General features: G+C 30.7%; 3 protein-coding genes across 6 annotated transcripts; 1 reads left to right on the top strand and 2 right to left on the bottom strand.

Moving 5' to 3' along the window:
• Positions 1–832: 832 nt before the first annotated feature.
• On the top strand, positions 833–11,937 carry LOC119667615 (RNA-binding protein cabeza-like). The gene is made up of 6 exons (XM_038076921.1): positions 833–1,023; positions 1,080–1,223; positions 1,314–1,389; positions 4,961–4,995; positions 8,757–8,899; positions 10,916–11,937. The coding sequence occupies exons 1-6, from the start codon at positions 1,017–1,019 to the stop codon at positions 11,762–11,764; spliced, it is 1,254 nt and encodes a 417-aa protein (XP_037932849.1). The 5' UTR covers positions 833–1,016; the 3' UTR covers positions 11,765–11,937.
• Positions 11,938–16,134: 4,197 nt separating this feature from the next.
• On the bottom strand, positions 16,135–21,603 carry LOC119667673 (E3 ubiquitin-protein ligase RNF185-like). 3 transcript variants are annotated; one of them, XM_038076982.1, is made up of 5 exons: positions 21,269–21,603; positions 18,129–18,314; positions 17,035–17,350; positions 16,798–16,964; positions 16,135–16,725 (listed from the first exon to the last, which is right to left on the bottom strand). In XM_038076982.1, the coding sequence occupies exons 2-5, from the start codon at positions 18,283–18,285 to the stop codon at positions 16,625–16,627; spliced, it is 741 nt and encodes a 246-aa protein (XP_037932910.1). In that variant the 5' UTR covers positions 18,286–18,314; positions 21,269–21,603; the 3' UTR covers positions 16,135–16,624. The 3 variants fall into 3 exon arrangements, with proteins under 3 accessions (XP_037932910.1, XP_037932924.1, XP_037932916.1); XM_038076996.1 differs by having other exon boundaries at positions 17,035–17,347; XM_038076988.1 differs by lacking the exon at positions 21,269–21,603 and adding an exon at positions 20,983–21,113.
• Positions 21,604–23,323: 1,720 nt separating this feature from the next.
• On the bottom strand, positions 23,324–24,771 carry LOC119667661 (ADP,ATP carrier protein-like). Of its 2 annotated transcripts, none has more exons than XM_038076975.1 (4): positions 24,592–24,771; positions 24,058–24,453; positions 23,875–24,002; positions 23,324–23,819 (listed from the first exon to the last, which is right to left on the bottom strand). In XM_038076975.1, the coding sequence occupies exons 2-4, from the start codon at positions 24,370–24,372 to the stop codon at positions 23,351–23,353; spliced, it is 912 nt and encodes a 303-aa protein (XP_037932903.1). In that variant the 5' UTR covers positions 24,373–24,453; positions 24,592–24,771; the 3' UTR covers positions 23,324–23,350. The 2 variants fall into 2 exon arrangements, with proteins under 2 accessions (XP_037932903.1, XP_037932899.1); XM_038076971.1 differs by lacking the exon at positions 24,592–24,771 and adding an exon at positions 24,517–24,539.
• Positions 24,772–27,196: the final 2,425 nt, after the last annotated feature.

The following is a 27,196-nucleotide window of genomic DNA, read 5'->3' as shown; positions in this document are numbered from 1 at the left end:
TTAGCTATTTAAGCAAAATAAAAATCGTGATTAGATTAATGACGAATGCATATTTATCATCATGCAAGATGAGATGTAATATGTAGAATATAATTATAAACCAATTATATATGTTAGAAAAACAATCTTTTCATTTTTGTGTTAAGTAATGAACTGTAGTTATATGATAGTGTGTATATAATATTACGCTTCTACCAGTTTTCAAATACATAAGCGATCTAAACTGCTGACACCAAATAGTATATCAGCAACTGTGACATGTGACAATAGTAACCGTTTTCCTAAGGTTAATGTGTCAAATAGAACACAAGTACTTACAAAAAATTGTGAACACAATTAGATATTTGTTAAATCTTTCCGAAGCTATCACATATGATATAACTAAATTTATTAACAAGCAAATTTTTTTTTTAATATTTAATTTATAAAAAATAAATAAAATAAATAATGATAATAATAAATAAATAAATAGTAATAATAAAATTATATGTGCTATATATAAAGAGCACAGCTGTAGCATCAATAAAATAAATTCATTTTTATTAAATGTTAAAAATAATTTTAAGTAAATTTTAAGTAAAAAATAACTTATTTATGTTTATAACCAATTCTACTTTCTATATACGTTATATTTGCTGTTTACTGCTTAGCAATTATTAGAAGTGTGTTAAAAATATAAAATAATAAAATAAAAATATGTTATTTATATATTATGAAAATAAAATTATTAGAACAACAGTTAAATGATTTCTTTTATTATACCATTTATAATAAAAATTTCAATTTTCTAACACATATTAACAAAATTTTAAAGAAACAAAACTTATCCATACAACAGAAAACACATCTCGTCGTTTATATAGGGTAATTTATGCTTCGCTTTGAAGGGAAGTTTGGTTACTTTTGTCATCGACGCGCATTTCCTATAATATATTTGCTGAGCGTGGTTCGTGCTAAAAAGTGCAATTTTTATTTTTCGTAGGTTTGCATAAACATTTTTTAATAAATTAAACGAAATGGACCGTAAGTGATGTGATTATAGAAGAAGTATTTTTGTGCTAATGTGTTAAAATATTTAGGTGGCGGTGGTTATGGTGGTGGAAATAGCGGCGGCGGCGGTGGCGGCTATAATAATTTTTCTGTCCCCCCACCAAATTTTCAGCAAATGGCACCCAAAAGCGGTGGTTATAATGAACCTCCGCCATCTTACAATAAACAAGGAGGTAATTGAAAATTTTTTACCTAATTACTTAATTTCTTATGTAAATATTTTTATAAATATTTATTTTTTTTTTTTATTATAAATAAATTAGGTTATGACTCTGGAAACCGTGGTGGCGGCAACTGGAACAATGATAGAGGAAGCGGCGGCGGTGGTGGAGGTTATGGGTATGTATCTATTAACTTATTTTCGTGAAAATATTCACAAGCTAGAGCCCTTTTAAAAGTGTTATCCGATAAATGCCCAATTTTCATCGATGCAAAAAATAAATTAACAATTTATAACTAATTGTATAATTTTTAAACTCCCATTATTTCTGATAAAATAAGGTGGTTAATAATGTGGTAACCCTAATGCAATGTATGTATGTATACTTGAAATTTATTTATTTATTGGAGTGTTTTGCTGCTTAACAAAACTACTGTAGAAGGTTTAAATAATTATTAATTTTTGTATAATTAGTTATTGTTTATTTTTTTTTTTTCTTCTAAAAAAAAAAGTAATGTGTAATTTTATATTTAAATTGTTTATTGAAAACTATTTGCGGTTTTTCGTCACTAGGTGGTGTTTGTTCAAATATGTTTGAAAAAACCGGTGATACTTTTCAATATTACCCATAATAGTTGCTACCTGAATAGAATAACTACCTGACATGAAAATAATCAATTATATAATTACATAAGTTAAGTTGCAGTAACTAGAAGGAATACAATTTAAATATTGAGGTGTTCCAGATACTGAATTATATCACCTCGAATATATATGTTGTATATATTTTTTAAATAATTTGATTTGACTTTATTCTGACTTGACAAAGAGATAAAATAATATATTTACGTTTACAGACGACAATTCGAGGTAGTTTTAAAATTAATTAAAACTACTTCAGCTGATTATATAGTGTTTATCCAATTAAAACATTGATATAATGTTTCTTAGTAAAGTTGATATCAAACTGCTTTTAATAATGTCAAACTAATTATAAGCAAAATTTTATTAAACGATAGCTTAAAACTGATTTTAATAGTCTTAAAAAGATTTTTAAGAGTCTCTCAAGAGTCTGTCTATTTTTGTACCTCAAAAATAGTATAATTCAAGTCTGTTTAAAAAATGTTCATATATATTAAAGAATGTTCTTTACATGACAGAATTTTATCAGTAGAAGTAAAATCATTTAATTTAATATATTTTTACTTTAAACTGATTTCGTAGTACGTATGTAAACTGCCTTTGCTTATAATTTTATTCTCAAGTATAACCATTAAGGTTTTTTTTTGTTTTTGCAAAAGTGCGCTAAAACACACCTGTAATCTGAATAGGGAATTACCCGCAGACATCGAACATAAACACAACGATATTAATAGATAAAAAAACAAAAATATTTTTAGAGTAAAAAAAAAAAAAATAAATGTGCTCAGAAGTATATATTATTGCTTACTGAATAAGTACAAAAATTACGAGTATATGATATGCAAAAGAATTTACAATATTCTTATGAATCCAATAGTTTCAGACATTTTTACTTAAAAAACAATTATACATTATTTACTTTTTTGCGGCAAAATGCAGTGTAGATTATAATTACACATATTTACTCCTAAGCGACACAAATTCTGGCATTTATTACTGACCAACACTATTTTGATGAACACAATGTTCGACAAAATTAAAATTAGAAGCTTAAATTCAGTTTTTATGAACCAGAGATATTAAAATGAAATTTTTATTTAATGTAATTTTTGAGATGTGTCCCATTTTTAGCCCAATCGGCTTAACGGAACTTCTCTAAATTTAGCTACTTTGTAATATTTAATGGTGTTTAAGTCAAGCGGTTGTACCGGTCAATCAAGTATCGTTGCAAGAACGGTCCCGAGTCTACATCCAAGAGCTACTATTCAACCACGACGACCAAGTACCGTTCCTCAAGTATCAGTATATTCCTCCAACGAATCCTTTCTTCATATCATGGATATATAAACAATTATTTGAAATGGAGCTAATATCAGTAACGTAAAATATAAATGTGGATGCAGTACCCACTTAGAGACTAAAGTTGTTCTGCAACAAGAGTCTCAATAGGCTCTCGCCTACCATTTCTCATAAAAACCGACAACAACACAGTGTTGCAAGAATTGCATAATTGAAATTAGGATACAAGATTTCTCCGTCTTGACTCAGATTGATTTCTCAATAGGCTCTCACCTACCATTTCTCAGAAAAACCGACAACAACACAGTGTTGCAAGAATTGCATAATTGTGATTAGGATATAAGATTTCTCCGTCTTGACTCAGATTGATTTCAACTTAAAATTCATTCATCCCAATCCATCCCCAATTTTTAATTCCCCCCTTCACCCACACAACCGCTACCTATCCACATCCTAACGCATGCATTCAGCGAGTAATTAGTTTCATGTTAACTGCTTTCCACATCCCTACTGACTACCACAACAACAACATTAGTTAAGTATTGATGTCTTCATAACTAGGATTAGTAAAGTTCATTTATAATCATAAGACCCTGACATTCTAGCTGTCTTTTAACGATTGTTAAAGAATTTCAGTCAGGTGGTTCTGTCTATCTATAATTAGTACAAGTACTAATAACTGAATAACTATGATTTATAGTATTCCTTTTTGTTTCTAACACTTCGATCCGTTACTTTTTAATAAATTCAAAGAAATATTCAATGAAAGTCAAGCCATTTGGGTGGATTACTATTCAAGAACTGATATCTTAATAACTATGATTCATATTTCTAAGACTTCGATTTGTGTAGTTCATTATAATAACGTAATATTTAATAAAAATTTAAAAATAATTGTTAAGTGAATGTGTCGACCAATCAAGAACTGATATCTAAATAACTATAATTCATGAAGATCCTTTTATTTCCAAGGCTTTGATTCTCTGGCGGGATTCCTTTCTGTGTAGAAATTTTTTAATTTCTGTACTTCAACAATATAATCCATTTAAACAATCGTGTGTCCACTTTTTGCTGGCGTTTGTGACAATAATCGGTGTACTTATCCATGTTCTTGCGTTTTTACAAAACAATAGAAAATGGTTATTTTTAGTTATTATATTTTATATTTAATTTATTAGTAGTAATGTTATTTTTGTTGAGTAGCAAAATGAACTCCAACTTTTTATAATATGCCTTTGTTATACACATTTTACCTATATATTTTTAATGATTGTTAAATCAAATAATTTTGAGAGTAATTTAAAGGAGTAAAGGTGTTATAATCAACAATATTACGTTTTCGTTACTGAAGAAGCTACAGCGTATAAAAAACTAGACTTAAAACGTGGTTATATTGATGGTTAAAAACAAAAACAACAAATATATATATCTGATCCAAAACAGATTTAGCTATATACATAAATACTCACTAAATACAATATCGAAATATTATTTGATAAGTACAGCGTTTTGGTTGGTTAAAAAATTGAATTTGAAGAATAATGGTAAAGAGTTAATATGAGAGAAACTGGTCTGATAATAGAGTGTTTCAACCTTTTATGGCCATATAAATAAATCTAAACAAATGTATATCATTTACATGAAAGGCGAAGGTATCGAAAATATCGAAAATATCGAAGGTATCAGATCAGATGAAGCTTAAAAATGGTATTTGCTTGTGTATAGACCAAACTATAAAAAATTTATACTTTTGAAATCAATAGTCAATCACAAATGCACATTAAACGAGTATTAAATATCCTATTTTAGAAATGGAGGCGGCAACAAGGACAACTACAATAAAGGTAAAATAAAAGCAAGACAATTTGCAAATGCGTAAAGTATAAAATATATCAATTCATTTACTACTTACAATAATCCATTTCGCGGTATTACAAGTTTAGAAATATTTTTATTCATGCATTTAAAAAAAAACACCTTTTGATATATAATCAAAATTTCTTCATTATTAAAATCACAGAGTGACCCATAAATAATCTAGGCCAACGATTCAAGGCATTATATTTTTAACGTTGCTCTTCCTTAGCTTATTAAAATTGTAAAAAAAAAATTATGTATCTTATCTAACAGTTATATTTTCTTACTTAATCGATTTGTTGTATCAAGTCTTCATCCTTTCTGGTAACTACTTTTTAAATGTGTTTTGTTATTTCACAAACTAATATTACTTTTTTATTTTGATACTTATAAAACTGTATTCCACCTGCTTTAATATTTCATACAAATACTTTTTTTTGCTCATCCATTCTGTCTTCTTTCTAATATGTTTTTAATAATATATTAAGGGATTATTTTATTTAATTATTTTTTACGAAGTCTATTCGAAAGTTTGTATTAAATTGCACTAATATAAGATCCTCACATCATATCATTAAAATTTTGAAAATTGAATTTCAATACCAAAGAACAAAATGCGTTCGCATTTCGTTACATGTCCAATCTAACAGACTGTGTGCTACTAACGACAGATCCTTCCTACCCGTTTAGAATTTCAATTTTTATTGGTGTTTGCGTTTATGATGACTGAATTATGCGTTTATGATGACGTTTATGATCATGACTGAAGAGAGACTATGTAATCGTAAATCGTTTACAAGATGATTTCTGAATACAGTATAAAATGAGAAAATCCGAAGAGCAATCAAATATAGTAATTCCAAATATAAGGGTTATTGATATCACTACTCAAAATAAGGCTACTATGAAACGTTTCGCCTCTGACAAACACAATTAACTGGAAATTTTTAATTATATTTCGAATATTCAAATTTGTTGGTATCAGAGAACTGCAATGAGAGTACTCAATACAGTACTCCAATACTGTATTTCATTTATACGCATTTTGACTCTTTTTCGTATATTAGACAACCTGATTCATGCATACAGCTAACAGCACTTTAAATGATTTATACTCTTCTCATATGATACTCATAGACAGCGATACTCGACACAAAACGGATGCAAGTAATTTATGAATCATTCATGAGTATCGCAATTGACAAAATACTTGCATTTATAATGTTAACAACAGAAACTCACACTAAAAGCATAACACCAACAAACAACAACAAAAAAAAAACACAAACAACTTTTTTATTTAGTAAACAAACAACAACACTCACACAAAATTTCAACGAATGCCAAAACTGGTCGAATCGTCGGCAGCTATCATTTTCGATGAGTATATTCACTGATTCATACCACTCGAGTCGAGTATATGCTGTGAGACATGAGTCTTTTGCCATTTATGCTATCCTACTTAGAAAAGTACGCATCCATAAGCACCGGCACTTGGCGAAAGTGAATGCGTATAAGTGACGTACTTGGTCTTCATGAGTGTACTCTGAGTAAAAATTATGCCACGTTGCAGTTCTTTGCTAGGTACATTATGTGAACTATAAATGCGCAAGACGTGACCCAAATAGATTGATTCATTGTTTTTGTAATAAAATTAACAGTTTTTATAAGCTGCGTACAAAAGTACTGTACACAAATGTGAATTTAACTGGAAATCGAAAAAAAAAATATATATATACATAGTACTTACTGATTTGTTATATTATATACTGTATGTTATAAAACCGTATTTAGAAATGGTTTCGGTTTCAGTTACGGGCATTGAAACTGAATATATTAATAAAAAATATAGTATGATCTCATCTTAATTCAATATATAACTCATTGTTATGGTTTGATCCTCCGTAGCTGCAATACATATGTTATTATATTAGTATGTAAATGATTGGATCAATGTTAATCGTTTGCTATGTGTATATAATCGAAAGACAAGTGCAAGGACAACGTGTTGTTAGTTCATTACTATCATATATCCATAAGTAAACTTTCCAATAGTGCATGAAACTGCAAAATCTCATATTTATTTATACTTAAATATTATAATTTACACTCAAAAGATCAAGAGTTTGTAAGCAAGCAAGGATGTACTGGACAACCTTACTGACAATAAGACTACAACATAACCTTCTTCAACTACCATTTTCTTTTGCTTCCACATTTATATTTTCTTATTCTGTGTAGATATGATTCCTCCAGAGCTAAATGAAGAAATAATTGAACTTAAATTTTAAAATTAATCTGCTTTTGCATCTGCTTTCTTTAATAATAATATAACTCATAATATTTTTAAAATATACATATTTAACAAATTTCTCATTTGCACTTGCAGTGTTTAAAGGTGAAATCGTTTTCACTCTTCAATGCGATGTCCACATAATTATTTATATCCAACTAGTCTACCACTGAAATCATATCATTGAAATCTTAATACTTTTTAAATGATTTAAAAGAATGAGTTGTATGTAATTATAATATGGGACCCTATGTGCTATAGATACATTCCTTTTTATATTATTACTTGTTATATTAAAAATAACTTTATTTAAGCCACTATAAGATCAACAGTTTTTAAGAACATTGGTTAATATATTTTATTTGTCTTTATTCACAAAAAATGTGTACGTATTGCCGTTTAATTGAGGCTCTTATCGTGTTATACGAATACGATCATAATTTGTTCGTTGTCTTATAGAAATTCGTCTACTGTACTCTTCTATATCAAATTAAATAATTTCAATTTATATTTTATGGTATTTGAAACATACATCAATATATATAATATATAAATAAGTATATACAGAAACGTACGTTACGTATCCCTCTTCATCTGTATTGTATAAAAATAAGTAAACATTCTTGATTTTCTAGTATAAAAATAGAGTATTTATTATTAATTAATTTCGTATCATTTTGGGTCGCTCTGTTCTTCTTATTTGTGTAATAAAAATGAAATAAATTAGCAATGAATTAGTCTAATATAATTTATATTATAAGCTTAAGAGTTTCATTTATTGGTTGAGTTTTTAAAAACAAGCGTACAGCAGTTACTTAGTCAAACTTTACATATACGTATTACACCCAACAATAATATTGAAAGACCTGTACTCATACTCATACGGTATATAAGAACCGTAACATGTAATAAACAAATAAAATTAATAACTTTAATTTATATATTTATGGTATAAAAATTTCGATGGGTTGACAGTAATATTTAATTGAATGAAAGTATATATGGGTAAAATATACCAAGAATCTCTATTGATACATATAATTTAAGATTTCTGCTTTATATCATGGTTTGAAAATGTTACGTTCTTAGAATTAAAATTGATAAATTGACAAAAATGTCTGTAATAGCAATCACTTACGTACTACGTACTTACGTATTATAATCTTGAAGGGTTTATTAAGAGGAACTCTTACTTATATATATATATAACAAAATCTGCTGCAAAACCACCAGCACACATAGGAAAAAAACTCAAAATATTATATTTATATATTATCTTCAATCTGGTTAAAAATTTGATGATTTCAATCTTTTTATGTTATCCTAAGTTATAAAAGTAGAAGGATATTTTAATATTAAGTAGTTTAATTTGTCAAAGATATTTTGTAGTGTTTTGAATGCTCAAAATTCTTCAAACTATTTCTAATATAACTAATAAGGTTATGTGTTTTCTAGGCGGATACAGTAATAGTGGCGGAGGAGGCGGTGGTGGAAATGATATGATCACTCAAGAAGATACCATATTTGTGTCGGGAATGGATCCATCCACTACCGAAATGGATATTGAAACACACTTTGGTGCGATTGGTGTAATAAAGGTTCGTTTTGTAATGATCTTATTGTTATGTTAATAAATAATAGTTTGCATTAGAATTTAATATAAGGTTCTAAGTAGTATGATAGAAACGCGTTTAAAATTAAATGTGTATCTTTTAACACAACGAATTGCAATGAATACTTTCCACTTGCTTTGCTTCTATCCAGCATATGCACGGCGCCGTCTTAACATTTTAGGGGCTTTCTTTTTTGAAGATCTTGGCGCACTTAAAGACCTCCCTTTCAATAGCATCATAAGCTTTGCCAAAGATTTTAGATGGTTTTGGCCCTTAGGTTTTTATTAATACGGTAGCACAATGGGTCTATAGGCCTAAGTGGATGCCCCTGTGATCGCCAGTATAGCCTAACCTAACCTACAATGAATTCGTTGCGAGACGGCGAGTAACGCATGAAATATAACACCTTGTATTATAGAGTTTATATATTATAAGAATTAAGAAAATGCACAAGTGTTTCAAAAATCAGTGATAAGTGAATGAAGATGAATCTTTGCTTAATAGTATTCTTTACAGAGAAAAGTGTAAAAATATATATTAGTATATATTTTTGATCAATTTGACAAGCGGAGCTTATTTAGCCCCGTCCATGTGTCTGTTTCACATCAAAGTACACTCAGTATTTGAGCTGACATTTGTAATTGTTTGGTCAAAATCAGACCATTAAATTTGGAATTTATGCATAATTTGTAAAATGCAACGATCGAAAAAAATCTTCAATATTAAAAGTAAAGCAAATTATCACAATTAGATGGAACAACCATAGTTTTCGAACAAACATATACACCAAAAGTTTCAATTTCAATGGCTTAGGAAATATAGGCGTAAACAATAAATGTACAACAGCTCTTATTAGTATTAATAATACTATGTATTATAGTATTATAATAATACTATATGTATTATATAAATGAGACCTTCATATAGATTCAAAACTCTGTACACGGTATCTCAACTTCGGCAAAGCCAAAGCTAGCATTTTTACATGTTTTAAATTAATCTTTAGAAATAGTCTGTTCTTGATTTTCTTACTGCGTTTTAAAAAATGTTGGTCCTCGAGGACCTTAAAATATATATAAGTTGCAGAGGCAAATCAAAATATTATGATTGAAATTACATTCTAGCAAGCCATAAAATAAATCATATAAATAAATTAAAAATCAGGGTCAACTCTGATGAGTTCAATGTGGATGTGATAGCGCCTCATAATATAATTCGACTAATATTTCTGCCAACACTGTTCAGAATTACACCATCTTAATAATGTATATAAGTGTGGCTTCTTACTTTTTTTAACTAATCAATAGAAATTAAACATGGTCTCATCTGAAATTATTAATCGACGCGTAGTTGTAAATGCAGTTGTTTTGATCGACTATGTGTAAACGGGACGCCTAACTGAATCACAACTCACAACTTTTTCTTATGCCAAAACTCTTGCAAAATGTTATTAACGTATCCTTTTGGATTATCAGGGATCTGACATAATTAAATCATGGATATTAACTGCCATATCCGCAGTTGTTGTTGTCGTAACCCGCCGGGACCTGCTTGTGGAGTCCTTTTGGAAAGTGTTGAACGAGGTGACGAGTGGCTCCGGGACGTAGACCCGACCGTTCTCGCTCCATATCCGCAGTTGTACCTCGCAGTTATCCTGGTTGCTCAACAATTTTAGTATTCACATCTTTATAATAAAAATTTTCAAATTACTTTCAAATCGTTCGTTCCATTCCAAATCTTCATATTGCTTGTCGGAATATCTGTTCGCTTCAGTGTTTTTTTCTCATTGTTTTAACACGCGAAATTTTTTTTTTTAATCTATTTTTGCAAATTTACCAAAACACAGAAACTTCCATGTAAAAAGAATAATTTAAACAATGTAGGCAATTAATTTTAAAATGAATTTAATGCAGTTAACTTCGACTTATCCACAGCCATTTTATATACATTTTAATTAAAGTTTTAATTAATGTTCCTTCATATTTCGTTTTATATTTACAGAAAGATAAACGCACTATGAAACCGAAAATATGGCTTTATAAACATAAAGATACTGGGCTTTCAAAAGGAGAGGCTACCGTTACTTATGACGATATTAACGCTGCGCAGTCTGCCATCGCCTGGTTTGATGGCCGCGATTTTAATGGAAGTATTATAAAAGTTTCACTAGCACAAAGGCAAAATAATTGGAATAAAGGTGGTCGCGGCGGTGGTGGCGGCGGCGGCGGAGGAGGTGGTTTTGGTGGTCGAGGTCGTGGCGGTGGCGGCGGCGGAGGCGGAGGCGGTGGTGGTGATCGTGGAGGTGGTAGATTTGATCGCGGAGGCGGTGGTAGTCAAGGTGACTATGATTCAAACCGTGGTGGAGACAGAGGTGGACGCGGCCGTATGGGCGGCGGTGGTGGTGGTGGTGGAGGCCATGGAGGCGGCGGCGGTGGTGGTGCTCCACAACGTGAAGGCGATTGGAAATGTAGTAGCTGTACTAATACCAATTTTGCATGGCGCAGTGAATGTAATAGATGCAAAAATCCTAAGGACTCCTCTGGCGGCGGTGGTGGTGGTAGTGGCGGCGGCGGCGGCGGCTATGGTGGTAATTCTGGCGGCGGTGGTTTCGGTGGTGGATATGGTGGAGGTAACAATGATCGCGGCAACAGTGGCGGCGGTGGTGGTTACCAAAATAGAGGAAATAGTGGTGGCGGTGGCGGCGGCGGATATGGCGGTGGTGGAGGTTACGGCGGAGGAAATGATCGTCGAGGAGGAAGCGGTGGAGGTGGCGGCGGTGGTGGTCGCCGTGGTGGCGGCCCAATGCGCAACGACGGCGGTGGCGGCGGTAATCGTAATCGACCCTATTAACCCTATTAATAAATAAACTATTCAAAATGTCTGTTTTAATTTAAGATATTGCAGTTTCGTATTAGTTCGACAATTTATTTATAACAATTATATGACACATGTTTACTATAATCAACTGAAGTACATTAAAATACGATATTTTAAATAAATTCCACATTTATTTTAATTTTAAAGATCTCATCTTTTAATTTCTCTTTAAATATACCAAATTTGCGCTGTAATTCCGATATGAATACCGGCACAGAAGAGAATAGTGGTCATTATTAAAATACCCAGAAAGAATGGAAACAAAAAATATATTTTGATATGTTATATTTATATATCAATATATAATCAATATATTTTGATAGTATGTTACAATATTTTATAAAACTATTAATATTAGTTTGAATAATCTAGAGAATTCAATTTGAGTCTTTAATCTACTCCAAAAAAATACCTTCGAGCGTATTTTTAATACTCAACATAAGTTGGTTATATTCTGATTCTTAAATGAAAAACTATCGAGCTAGTAGATGCTAAGAACTTGCATTAACAGGAAGTAGCGCTTAGAAATACCAGCTGTGGAATTTTTTACAATAGTGCATTAGGAACGATTATACTATCATAACTTATGTCTCAAAAATGTTTCACTATGAATTAAGTCATAAAGTAGACTTAGGCTTAAGTTTACTCAAGAAATTGATTAAAGCGTAACTTAAGTTGGTCATAAATCTATAAGTTCATAAATATTTTATTTCGCTTCTGAATGCAAAATAAAATATATATTTTCATTGAAAACTTAGATGTTTTAAAGTTAATAGAATGTCTCTGTGACTCAGATAATGAGTTTTGATTTCGAATTATATTTCGGCGAATTAAGCCAATGCAGAATCATCCGATAAACTAGCCATTTATAAAACATAGTGTATAATTACTAATATAAGTATAATTTACCCTCCCGACTGAAACTCAGCATCATCCAAAACTGTTTGGAGTAGTGAATGAGTCCCTATAGCGGTACCCGATTGGAGGTATAAATGTAGTGATCTGGGGGTCACAAGTGAAATGAGTCCCTATTGCGGCCTATCTATTCAGTCACAACTGAATAGAATTAGCCTCCTTTAATGGGGGCAGAATAAATGTATCCATTTCATTTGACGTGAAGCTGCATTTTCCAACCTAGTTCTATGATACAATGAACAACAAAGGTTTTAGAGAGGCCTCGCTTCATCTCAAAAGGAAATTATGTCCAAATGTATAGCTTCCTTGCAATCCCAAAGAAATGTATAGATACAGTGTTGTGCATAACAAAAGCAACCAAAATTTGCCCATCAAATAACTAAGTTTTTTGTCTACTTTTTACTTTTCATTCAAAAATCTAAATACACAGTTTTATTTGTTATTGTATTAGCTATTATAAAAAAACAACAAAATCTACAATTCTTCATAACGGGTTAAATAATTCACAAAAATAATGAAATATTGCGAAATGCGGCTGAGCAGAACAATAGCAACTTTATTTATTATATAAAATTTTTGTATTATTTTTCTAAATTTTGTATAAAGCCCTTTGCTTTTTATTACTTGAGCACTTTTACGGGTCATAGGTGATATTAAATTGTTAATAAAACTATTTGGAATTTTACACCATTCATCTTTCATGACCTCAAACAATTGGAAACTTTTCGACCCCCAAAGCGACGTTTGAGAATACCAAAATGTTCTGAATTGAATTAAAATCAGGTGTTTGGGCTGGCTAATCTAAAATTGGAATTCCATTTTTCAAAATCCATTCTCTTATCAGCTTTAAGGTGTGTTTTGGGTCGTTATCGTACTGATATACCCGTCGGAGTGACATTTTTCATCCGCCATGGGGTACCATATGGCTCTCTAAAACTTTTTTGTACACATGTTGGGCTATTATTTGATGAATTTCATGAAAAGATCTTAGTCTAAGTCCTGAAAAGAACGCTCAAATTAGCACTGACCCACGCCCATGCTTCACAGTCGCTTGACAGTTACGCGGATACAAACGTTTTTTTTTTCGCGACGTACTGTGCACATCCCATCAGAATTAAAGATGTTAAATTTTGATTTATTGCTGAAAAAAATTATTTTCCATTTAGTAAGAGTCCAATTTAAGTGATTCCATGCGAAGTTTGATCTAAATGAAGTATATTAATATTAATTAAAAAGCAAAACAAAAATCTGCCTCTTTTGCTAATGCTTTTTAGTCAACATTGGTTTTTTGACTGGTCTGTAACTTTTGAAACCGGCTTCGAGAGTAAGCCTGCGTACAGTACTAGAGTCAACACCTTGTTTAAGCTCGGCTACGACCTTTTTCAACGACACGAATGGTTGTTTTTTTTTGTAATTCTTATGATGTTTCGATCAATTCTACAAGTAATCTTAAGAGAGGCTTCACCCAAATAAACCGTTTTAACGGTATTTTGTCTAATTATATTTTTTTATAAGCTGCGAAACAATAAACTAATTAATTTTAAATATTTTGGCTATTTCATTTGAGCACTGCCATTTAAATATTTTTCAATTCTTGCCTCTTTAAACTTCAAAGTATACGCGTCACGAGCCATGATAAAAACGTACTTCCATTACCTGATTTAATATTGAACTATTCTGTGTTTATGTTCTAATTTGCTTAAAAACATAAATCACAGCATAAAAATGCAAAAAATCAATAAAATATCTTGCTAGAATGCACTTTGGTCATAGATCTATCATTGATCTTGTCTCAGTTGCTATTGTTCTGCACAGCCGCATTTCGCAATATTTTATTATTTGTGTGAATTAATTAACCCGTTATGAAGAATTGTAGATTTTGTTGTTTTTTATAATAGCTAATACAATAACAAATAAAACTGTGTATTTAGATTTTTGAATGAAAAGTAAAAAGTAGACAAAAAACTTAGTTATTTGATGGGCAAATTTTGGTTGCTTTTGTTATGCACAACACTGTATATTAGAACACCATGGTGTTAAGTTTTAACGGCAGGTATTCACGTTAAAAAACTGTGGACCCTGTTAGTATACTTACAATTGCAGGTTTGTTTTTCAGGGACAATACTCTATTACCTGATATAATGCAACTGGTTGTGCTTGCAGCAAATAGTAAAAAATATGTTTAGGTTATCAAATAGTATGCCCTTTAATTTAAAAATGGATTTAAAAAAAGTTTTACATTTGCTTCATTAATTTCCAGGTTATAATTGAGAGTGATTTTTTTCTATTAATGTTCAATCTTTGTGTTATAATAATAAGTGCTTCTCAGATGTTGTTACGAAGTGATTTGGGTCAACCTATGACTCAACCATTTTTAGAAATTTCAAAATATGCTATCGCTTGAAGTCCGGTAAAATCGGAAATGAATTTGTTTTTGTAGATAGTTGATATGAATATACAAATTGTGTTATAACATTTTTGTCACAAGTTAATAACATACATCTGCTAAGAATCATTTTAAAAAATAATTGTTTATTCCTATCACAATAATTTTTACTTTTGCTTTGGTGTACCAGGCTGAAACTTTATTAAAAATAAAGTAATGGTTGAAGAAATCATTTTCTATCGGTTTTGCTAAATAATTGGACCGGTTTTTTGCTTTACAAGCTTTCCAAATGGCGGAATTTTTCATGATCTCCATTCCTTGTCAGTACTCTCTATAATAGGTAAATTGTAACACAAGGTTCTCAACAGGCCTCCACTTTAAATCTCCAAAAATAAAAGACGTCTTTCATGTGAACTGACAGAAACAGAAACTGACCTCATCCAATAAATCCAGATATAACTATAGTTACTTGCCATACTTAAATATATTTCCCAATATATGTGCTTAACTGTTATTCTACTTCTCATGACGTCATTCATTTTTTTTTTTTGCCCAAATACACACAAAAATTCTTCCCTATCAATTTATGGTTACATCCTATTGGTGGGATTTTTTTTCCCAAAGATTTTGACGTTTAGATCCAGGTTGGGTTCCTATCCACTATTCCCACCACATTTCCCACTCCATAAACATATCCGTACTTTTGAAATTGCAGCTTGTTTTCGTCTTGTCGTCAGTGTGATGTGTTTGTTTTTTAGATTCGAATAAGATTAAACAAATATGTCTGAGTAAAGCTAAACAGACTTAGGCTGATAAAAACGCACCAATCAAATGGTTAATTAATGCCTAACCTGCTCAGCACTACTGTTTCATGACTTAATGTGCTGAGCGCTGCAGCCCTTTTGAGTTTGTCTCTGGTTGCGTATGAAAAACGCTAATCGGTGATATCACAACGTGCCATTATTTGAGTTCAACTGGCCCACAACAACAAAATTCTCTATTCAATAGAATACACAATTTAAAGGCAAATACTTTACAAGTAGAAACAATTGCTTTATTAAATGTTTCAGTTTTGAGTAAAAATAATACATTAAAGTAATATAATAAACTTAAATGATCAATAATAAAAACAAACCATTGTCTTGTAAAAGTCCCTCTTAAAAAATATTTTATTACATTATTGCGCAGCAGATCCAAACACCAATTGATATAGAGTCGAATAAACCTAAATTTGAATTTTTGCGGGGATATTTTTTGCATAATTAATTTTTTTAATTTTTGACTAGCGTTGTGTTGTGTTGTGTTATTATAAGCTGGGAAAATATTTATTTTAAAAAAGAATTTTACAAATTTAACGGCTTTCCCTCTTTTACCACAATTTCTGTCGCGTATATGTTGTATTTACCTAATATAATTCATTTATAAATCGCGTTGTGTATTTTAGTAAACTGCATTTTATGATTTGATTTTATTAATATGTTTGCGTTCATAAGCAATGAGCAAGAAAATATTAAACACATCACAAAACTTTGCTATGCAAATAGTAACCAAGCAATGCATAAGAGTGCTAGGTAGAGAAACAATTTAGACAGCTGCTGTTCCTCCTCGTACTGTGTTGTACCACGGTTTGAGGCTATGAATAGACGAAATTACATTTAAATTAAATTTTATTTATTTTGAAATAAATTAAGTTTATTTAACTAACCTCCAGGTCGTGGTTCTCCAATATTGAAAGATGAGGCAAAGAACCCGAATGGGAAAGCGCCGATACCAAAAGACATGTGAAAACCATCTCCAAAACCAAAGCCAGGAAATCCATGTTGTGGATCCGGTTCAGTACGCTGTCCTGCTGGCCTTGGTGGAACCTTGTTTCTATAATTATAATAAAATAAATTTTTAATTAATATATTCGTAATCTATGCTTTAGTGCATTCAAATATACCTTGGATCCTCCTGTTTGGTGCTATTACGTCCATATAAAGGTATAACTTTGTCTCTGCCAATGGCGGCTTTGCAAACTGGACACAATTTACGGTTCGGACGAGTTTCAAGCCACTGATGCAAACATGGCCAACAGAATAAATGTCCACATAAACTAACAACGGCATCCTTTGCTGTGTCCAAACAAATATTACATTCATAAACCGAGTCATCATGTTTGTTTTCATCTTTTTCCGCTTCTGTGTTGGGGTTACTTTCTTTGTTTTCCGTTTTTGTTGTGTTACCATTTAAATTATCACCCTGTAACGTATGTCCTACTAAATAAAACCAAAATAATATTATATAGCATGTGCCTCACAAATGCACTAAAATAAAAATTTTATAAAAAATTAAATTTCAATGTTTTTACAAGAAAGTTTCATTTTGCAAAAGATAATTTATGTGATACTTTGGTTGTTAGTGAGTGTAAGCATAAGCAAAACATTGTTTAATAATAATTCTTGTCCATGACCATAATATGGACATTTATTTTTGACCAATAGGGCGTTCAAACATATTAATTGATTTGTCAGCTTTAAGATTAAATCGCATAAATAAGGTTTTGGAATGTTTGTGAATAACAAAATCTTTTTTTTTATTGATTAAATTCTTAACTGACCATAAAGCTGTTTCGCACATTTCAAATACTCATCAACAATTGAGTTTCTGGAAATATTTTTTATTTTTAAATATTCGTAAGAAAAATTTATTTTTAAACTATAACTACTAAGGATATAAATAGTCAATTATTCTGAAATAACATATGTATTTTGGATCACACTCAAACATAAACTTCTCAATTTTAAATATTCAAAGCCCCGACATTTTCGGATTCCTATTAACTGATAAAACGCTGCCTGTTAATAAAACATAAACATAACAAATATAAACTCTTAGAATAGACAAAACAAAAAAACCAATCAAGATAAATATACTGTGATCATTGCATTGAACTATTTCAAAATTATAATAAAAATATTCTTATTACATGCACATAGTTGTTCCTATTGAAATACAAATAGGAAAGATATATATTTTTAACAGCCCTGTACTCACCTAACGCATCCCCAGAAAAGGAGTAAGCAGTCGAAGATGATGTTGAACTTTTAGGTATATCCTGATCACATGATGTTTCTCCGGCAACCGAAGCTACGGGTTCTTCTGATGGCATTGCCGCAACCGATGTGCCTGATAAAGGTGCCTCGGTTGACATATTGTAAATAATTATGTTTCTGGTTAGGTCTAAAACGAAAAAATTATAATTTTATTTTAATAACGAATTTTTGGTTGTAGTTCAGTACCGCAACAATTATTGCCAAGACACATTAAGTTCCAATATTAATTTTACAAACGAGAGTATTTATCAGCATTCAGAATTTAATTAATAAATTTCCATGCATAATTATTGAAACATGAAAGTTGCAATTAATTTAATTGAATTCAATTTGCTTTTAATACAAAAAATACGTTTTGGATAAATACGCTACGCAAAAGCAAAAGTTGAAAATTAATTCATAAAGAAACCAAAGGTTACAAACTCAAACAAATTTGAATAAAAAAGTATAGCAAATCTTTGCATAATGGATAGAAGGCATTATATTTCTAAGTCTGTTCAAAGATTTGTAGTTAGTATTTACAGTAAAAACTCAACGGGTTATATATACATATATAGAGAAGAGTTTCGAGCATTTAAATGTACAAGAAAGCTTCTGCTCAAGTTCGATCTTTATGTTCTGCTCAAATATTTCTTATTACACGTTTCTGTTATGCCATAGTACATCCGCACGAATAACATGCTGAGACCTCACAATAGACCCGATCAAAAAATACATATACTCGAAAATTGACATGCTGCCCTACATAACACTATTCTAATCTCAGAGCAGTCACTAGCCGTACGGAGTGATATGCAGATCTTAGATCACTTATCGAATAATCAGTGAAGCTTGTGAGGAATACATAAATTAGTTAAAGAGAAGGGAGGAACTCTGTAGAAACCCCTCAGCTAAGAAAGAGTAATAGTGCTCAGTTGCACTAACTCGGAAAAACCTCAACATATAAGACGTTTTGCTTTGAAAAAATATAATAATATGAAATATAAAGCATATTGGCTTAGTGAGCATCATTAAAATATTCGATCGAATTGGTACAGCACTTTAAATACATCTTAAGCATAAATGATACGATTCAATTATGTTTATACTGTCACAAATTCCGTGTATAAGTTTATTATTAGATATAATTAATATATATTATTACTTAAAACAGCTGTATGGTCAGCCAAAAATTCAATTAATTAAAATAATATAAAATGAATTTTTGTTGTTGGAGTTCATTACTTTTCGAAAAACCTCTTTATGAAATATATATTATTGTAATCTGGAGGTAATCTCAGGGTTCTGTTGTAATAACATTTTGAGAATCAGTTCACCTTCTTACCCACCTCCAGTAAACTACATAGTTTCAGTAACAAACATTACATTGATTGTGAATTCCCAATGAATTAACGTTTGGATGCATTGAGCCAAACAGTGACATAATAAATGTTCTATAGTTAAGGTCGTGCCCTAACCTGATAGCTTTAATAGGTGTTCCTACTACATTCAACTGTCGTATGATAAGTGAACATAAGCAGATTGGCATTTATCCTCATTAAACTATTAATAATAGTAACTTAATAACTTAGGACGTGTGCGAGTTAGGCTAAGTTGATACTAAACTAAATGGGAGATTTTTTGGGATTTTTTGCACTGCACACATTTAGGCATTTATCAACACGTATCGACACATCACTACATTATCGGCACAACTTAGAATTTCCATCATTTAGAACGCAACTTAGCCCAACTCGCACACGACCTTAGTAACACTATTAAGCTCTGATGAAATCATTATGATTTTTTTATAATTTCAAGTAACAAACTTTCTTACAATTTACAAGCGAAAATATGGTGGATATCAACAATTGTAAGTATACATAAATACAAAATATTACAATATAGTTAATAACTTAAAGACCAGCCTATACAAACTTGACAGAAATTATATCATAAATAACAATTCTTAAACAATTTTCTACTATAAGAGCGCTGATGCAATTTTCTTTTCTTTAAACTATTTTCAGCTACTGATTTTTAATGATTTTCTGCTTTGGAAAATTATGGGTTTATCGATATTTAAGGATGTATGGAATAGAAACAAGCAGGGTACCAGCTCCCAATGGAGCAAAACACTGAGACCATGGTTGATCTTTTGTGCTGATTTAAGGATGTAAAGGAAGATCGAAATGTGCACAAATCAGTTCCATTTCAAGAAAGGCTGCATGGACGACTGCTGATTAAGAAAACCATTAACGGAATAATGAAATAGAATTGAAAATTTATAATTGAAAATTGTGTAAATGTCCGAAATATATTAGTTTGCATCGTCCTTCAAATAGAAATCAAGAATATATCATATTCATATATTAGAAAATGTTTAGGAATACCAGGTAGAAAATATTCCTTTCCTAAGTTATTGACTGTGATATACTGATGCGTACCTATGTGTTAGCACAATGCGCTTTTTGAACTGAACATTAAATAAGAATTAAATTTGTGTGATTTTACATAATTATATTTAAATGTATGTTTGGTGTTGCATAAATTGCGAGCTGAAGAATGCGTCAATTATTATTGTATAAATATAATGAAAACATTATTATCTTCTATAGTTTGTGCCAAATAGAGATAAGCTGCGTTCTGAAATTATTTATATGTAGCGTGATTAAAGATAAGACCATAAAGATTAAATATAACGCTTTAAATGAGTTGTATTTTTTTCACTTTTTAAAGTTCATAGTTTAAATATAAATAAATTTCTAAAGAAGAATTCACATTCACTACATGACGTGTTATTGTAGTATAATTACCAATTAAATCACCCCTACCGCTGCAACCCTTGCCAAAAAATGCACTTGTTTGCTATCGCTATCGCATTCAAAAACATATGTGAATCAAAAGTAAATAATTTTATTATTTATTTTTGCAAAATTTAAAAATTTATTTTCGATTCTTGTCTTCTAAAGCTGTTGAAATATTCTTATTTTTATTTTTGCCCTTTTCCTATTTTTTACAAAACAACAACACACCAAACAAAATATTTAAACCCGTGACAAAGAGAAATAATTTAATAATTTACTTTTTATAAATTTTTACCTCTTTCGCACACTCCGGTTTCCGAGCAGGTTTTCAGGGGGCTTATTAAAATTTCTTAAAACTATATTTAAACCAGAATTCCGCACAGCGACTTTAATTAAATTAGATTATTATTTTCGTATGACGACTTTTCTCCTTGAGCTGTTTGCTTTTCCTTTACTTCGCCTTCAATACAACCAGAATAAAGTGTTACCAGCCACACATTTTTTGAGAATAGAAAACTTCAATCTCAAATGTTGATTTACGAGCGTATGAATTTGAAATTGAAAAAATTTCAAATGAAAAAAAAGCAAATCAAACGTATCAATTTTAGTACAACTATTGTTTTTTCTTGAATTTTTATTTTATTTAAATTTAATTTTGATATGACAATAAAAATGACAAATTTAGATGTTAGAAACAATGTATCATATGCTTTTCTTTTTTATGAAAGTAATCATTTCAAAACAAAAAAATACTTTGAAACTATCAGGAAAGGATTTCATAGATGATTAAAAAAACTATAATTAACATTGACAATAGTGAGCAGTTTTTTTTAATTAAATCCTAATATTTACATAATTTAATTTTCATTAAAGTTACCATAAGTATGCATATATACACCACACTAAAAGTTTTCAAACTTTTTCAACACAAAAGTACTTTCAATGTGAAAAATATAATGCTGAACACTAAGTGGTATAAATATTACTTATTGTAAACCCATCAGCGCCTGCGAGTAGTTCTGAACTAGCGAATTCACTAGTCCTCAGGTGTATAGTACTAGTCGCTTCATAACCCACTTTACGTGGGCTCAACTGGCGAATTTTACATTGAATTGTCATTGTCGGTGTCAATTGTCCCCGTATGATACACCTCGAAACTAATCTTTTCACTAGTTCATAAGGGGTAGAATTGTCACCGTACCATACGCCACAGCACGATTTGTCCTTGTACTATACACTACGGCGCTAGTATTTTCACTAGTTCTTGATTTGAAAAGTAATAAATAACACGTGCATTTTATATATTATTATATATATATTTATTTTAATATATGTATATATGTATAATTGATTTAGCCGATGATCTATAGATGACGTTGCAACCTTGTCTTTAATGAAAAAAAAAATTTGATTTATTATTATATTATTTTAACTGAATTTGGTGATTACATGGGGTTTGGACCCATTCATTCAAATTTATCGCAATGTATTTTTATGTATACCGTTCTGTTATTAATTATTTTAATTCTAGATATTATTATATATTATTTTACATATAATATTCGTATGGGGTATGGGGTATTCGACTTCGAATCTCTTGACTCTATACAGCTTTATAGAACCTGACCTTCTATACGAAGCTGTATTTTGATGCTGAGCATCTGAAAAGGCTAGTTACCTTTGGCTGCTCGACAAGCCAAGGAAGATGGCCGACTCATGTATTGCTATGCTTCATATACAGTTTATTGAGTTATACAGTGCGCTTAATTAGTAACAATTGTTCTATTAACTATATGTGTTCATAACTAAACCTCGATCAGGAGTTCGTCGGCAGTGAAATCTATTTTAATAAACAGATTATTAGCGTGTCGCTTACACTTTCTGAATATTGCAGTATCTTTCAGGCAAAGGTAATGGTAATTATGAATTACACGCTTTCTGGTATGACAGCTAAGTTCTAATTAAATCTCTAATAGGTATTACAATTGCTTCTCTTGTACATGGCGACTACCGACTTCCCTTAATGATTTTTCTAAACTTTTTTCAATTGATTAGGTTACAGGACACTGAGAAATACAAGAACACGAAATTCTTGATAAAGTTACTAGATTGTGATCTAACTCTCAGCAGAAGAACGAAAACTTTCATTTCATTACATATCCATAATTATTTCTTAAGAACAGTAGAACATATGTAGTATGTCATTTTTCATGCTGAATCCATACATATATATTCTAATGCTATTTAAATATTATAAGCTCGCGGTAAATGTTAAACAATAAATTAATACTAATAAAGTCATATACATATTTTATTCATTTTCAAAGAATTATTTATTTCCAAACCGCCACCTTTTTCTCTTGTACAAAAATTATATTTAAAGAAATTTTTTTATTTCATCATAAAGTACAAGTACCAGCGCAGCCCCTGTTCCTCGGAGAACATTGGAAAACGCTCCTTTGAAGAAAGCGCCGAATCCCTCCTGTTTGAAGATTTGAACCCAACAATGAGCAGTATTTTTATACTGTCGCTCTTCCATTGGAATACCCGATTGCATCATCATACGACGACGTACAGTATCGAGTGGATAAGAGACAATACCAGCAAGTGTCGTTACAAGTTCTGCAACAAGAAATTTGATGTAGACCTTTTGATCCTTTGGCATGTAGTCACGTACGGTATCATAACAACCAAAATAAGCGGCTCTGTAAATAATTATACCCTGAACAGAGACATTGAAACCGCGATATAGCCCCATAAAACCATCAGTTTTAAAAATTTTTACTATACAATCGATAAGGCCTGTGAATTGTCGGTTACCTTCCTTTCCAACATCTACAGCCAAACTACAAAACAAAAGTTTATAATACAAGTTTTTTACTTCACATAACTTAGTATTACCGAGTACGAGCAAAATCTAGGGGATAGACAAAAAATAAAGATGTGGCACCAGCTGCACCACCTGATGCTAAATTACCGGCAAAGTAACGCCAAAATTGGGTATGTTTGTCTACTCCACCCAAAAATATCTGCAGGAATATAAATCTATAAAATTGTTTCTCAAATAATTTTTTATGAATTTACCTGCTGATATTTATCCTTGAAAGCAAAATTTAGTGCTTGTGTTGGGAAATATCTTAGGACGTTGGCAAGATTACCACGCCAAAAAGACGCCACGCCTTGTTCTTTAGGGATTCGTATAAAGCAATCTACAATTCCTTTATATTTATCTTCAGGTTTTATCTGCTTAGAAATTGCTTGCACTTGCAGCAACAGTTTTACACGCTCGATTGGCGCCACAACCGTTTTGGATATAGCTGCAGATATGCCACCAGCAGCAAAATCCTTTAAAAAGCCAACTGGATCAGCTAAATCCTCCTTACCACCCTCTTCCTTCATATTGCTTAAGTGAGAAAAAAATGAATATTCGCAACAATTTAGAGTTGATATCTATGTTTTATAGTTAATAAGCGTTCTCAGCTGCAAAAATGCAATAAAAAAATTGATTACTTATACACAAACACACATTAAAATTGTAAATACCCTTTTTAAAGTACTTCAAACTTTTATTATCACAAATATTGTTTTAAAAACTGTATACATATCAAAAAAACTTACTTATTTTCTTTTGTCTGTTATAATATATAAAAAAAGACACTTCTCTCAATCAGTAATTAATGTGAAATAAAATTTCCCAGAAGTTCACATGTCATGTCAAAATCCTAGCGACGATGTTCATTCAAAAGTTTTGCGATGTACAATACACAAATAAAATTCCCACAGTTTAAGTAATTAATAAAAAATTTTTTTTTTGATCATAAAATGATTTGACAAGACAGTATTAGGTAAAATATATATATTTTTTTATACATAAAATGAAATATATGCTTGTAAGAAACAATATTTTGTATACTGTTACATATATTTTATATACTGTAGGCAGCGCGCTTCTCCCCTCCCAACTATATTTAAATCCAATGAAAAACAATTTTGTCATGAAATTATTATATTTTTACATCTTTTTTCAACAAATGTTTTTAATCTTATGGTAAATAATTTGCTATAATTGTTTTAGTCTTGAAATGAGCAGTTGTTAAATTTATATATATATGTACATAAAACTATATAGATTATATGTAGAAATGTATTTGTTTAAAAAAATTTTCTTGATAATATGCGGTTCTTATAAAATACAATATAGTGTAATTTTTAGAAAAGAAATAACTTTAATGGCGCACTTGCAGTTTCCAAGTCGCCTCGGCTTGATGAGAACAGTTCAGAACAGCGCGTTATATTCTAAATTAGTTTGGTTTTGCAAATATGGTGCGTTAACACTGCAAATATTTACATTGATAAACAAAAAGTAATTATGATATCTACTCACAATAACTAGATAAATTTTTACGTAGATTACCCAAACCACGATTTAAAACAACTGTGTTTCAAAACTGTTTTTTAAAAATTGAAAGTTTTTGCAATTTCAATATATTCTTTCAATATTCAATTTCAATATTTTTATATAGCGTAGTGGCAAAAGTTGTTCAGAATAATAGATTTAAACAAAATGCATCATTAAATTATTGCTATTAAAAAACCATAATAGCGCTTTATCAATTGTTGTAACCACACTGGCGTGTGCGTGTTTGCAGTTCAACCGTGTGTGTTGTCTCAATTTTTGTTTGCGCTTATATTAAATGCAACACTGTTTCGAATTGAACACACCTAGCAACGAGAAAATGATTAGATGAAATAACGAAATTTTTTAAATAAAATGTTATTTGCCTTACAATATTATTTAAATGTTATATGTTTCATTCCAAATGATTTGCCATTAGGTCTTATTCTTATTTAGCGATTGTAAAATAATACTTATTTATAAATACATTTTTACGGACGTTTGAATGTATCGCACCTTATAAATATACATATTTTCATACTTTATCGCTTTAAACCTGAATTTAGGCATGTAAAACATAATTTTATTACTTGTGTAGAGCTATTCTCTATCACAATACCGTTAAAGCTATTTGGCCTCATATTGAGTTTATTCATTCAAGTCAAACTGAGTTCCTTGATGTAGTAAACAGGGAAGCGAGACATGTCATATCCTGGGCGACAAATAGTCAAATGGCGATGTATTGAAAAATATATATTTTAATGTACATACATATATTAAACAAGCAGCGTCAAAAAGCTATAGTGCCCGAGACTCTGATACCTACTGACTGCATTGTTGTTGACATTGTAGTCTAAAAAAAATTATGAATTATTTAAAAAAATATTTTATAATTCATGTAAATTCGATGTTTGACAAGTTTAATAATGCATTCATTTACTTCTTGATTCTTCTTCTTCTTGAGTTAGTGCTATTACGCACTTTTACTCTATAATGGCTGGTGGGCTTATCTCTACCCCTCACTAGGCTATAACTAGGCTAAAAAAAAAACATATGATTTATTTGTCTTTTAGTTGATGACGGACCTTAAATCAGCATATCTTCCTGGGAGTCCAGAAGTGGACTTGAGGATTGTTATGGCAGGGTTAAGTAGCGTATCAACTTTAGTGAATAATTTTAAAGCTCTGTCTCTGATATATTTTTTCACTGAGTCAATCCTAAGATCTCTATGTATGTCCGTTGATCTAATGTACCATGGAATCTTAAACAGTTTTCTTAAGGCCAGGTTTTGAGCTATCTGTAATTGCTTTAAGGTAGTATTTGAGGCGGCTTTGCTATATGTAACATAGCCGTACAGTAGTGCAGGTCTAATTACTTGCGTATAAAGTAACTTTCTGTTTTTAAAGTTGAAGTGATAATTATTAAATATCGGCTTTAATAAATGCAGAATCTTATTCCGCATTTAATAAATGCGGAATACAAGCTATTCCGTTTGTATTTCAAATGTTTAAGCCAATTGAACCGTTTGTCAAAAGTGACCCCCAGATATTTTATGTTATCCTCCCACTGTATCTCCGTGTCGCAAACACTCACTCTTGGAGAATGCTGTCTTCTTTTTCGAGTTATAAATATAGCCTTGGTTTTGTCATTATTAATTTTAATCTTCCATTTTTGGAAGTATTCCACCATAAGGTCTATATTTCCCTGTAAAGTGTTGCTTACATTTATGGCATCCCGATCCGAGTAGATCAAGCATGTGTCGTCTGCGTAAAGCGCCATTGACGTGGGACTTAAGGTGGGGATGTCTGCCGTGTATACATTAAACAA

Source organism: Teleopsis dalmanni, chromosome 1, assembly GCF_002237135.1.
Source record: "Teleopsis dalmanni isolate 2A chromosome 1, ASM223713v2, whole genome shotgun sequence".
Lineage (NCBI taxonomy): Eukaryota > Metazoa > Arthropoda > Insecta > Diptera > Diopsidae > Teleopsis > Teleopsis dalmanni.
Note: the sequence above shows the minus strand (reverse complement) of the source record. Positions and strands in the feature narration are given on the sequence as shown.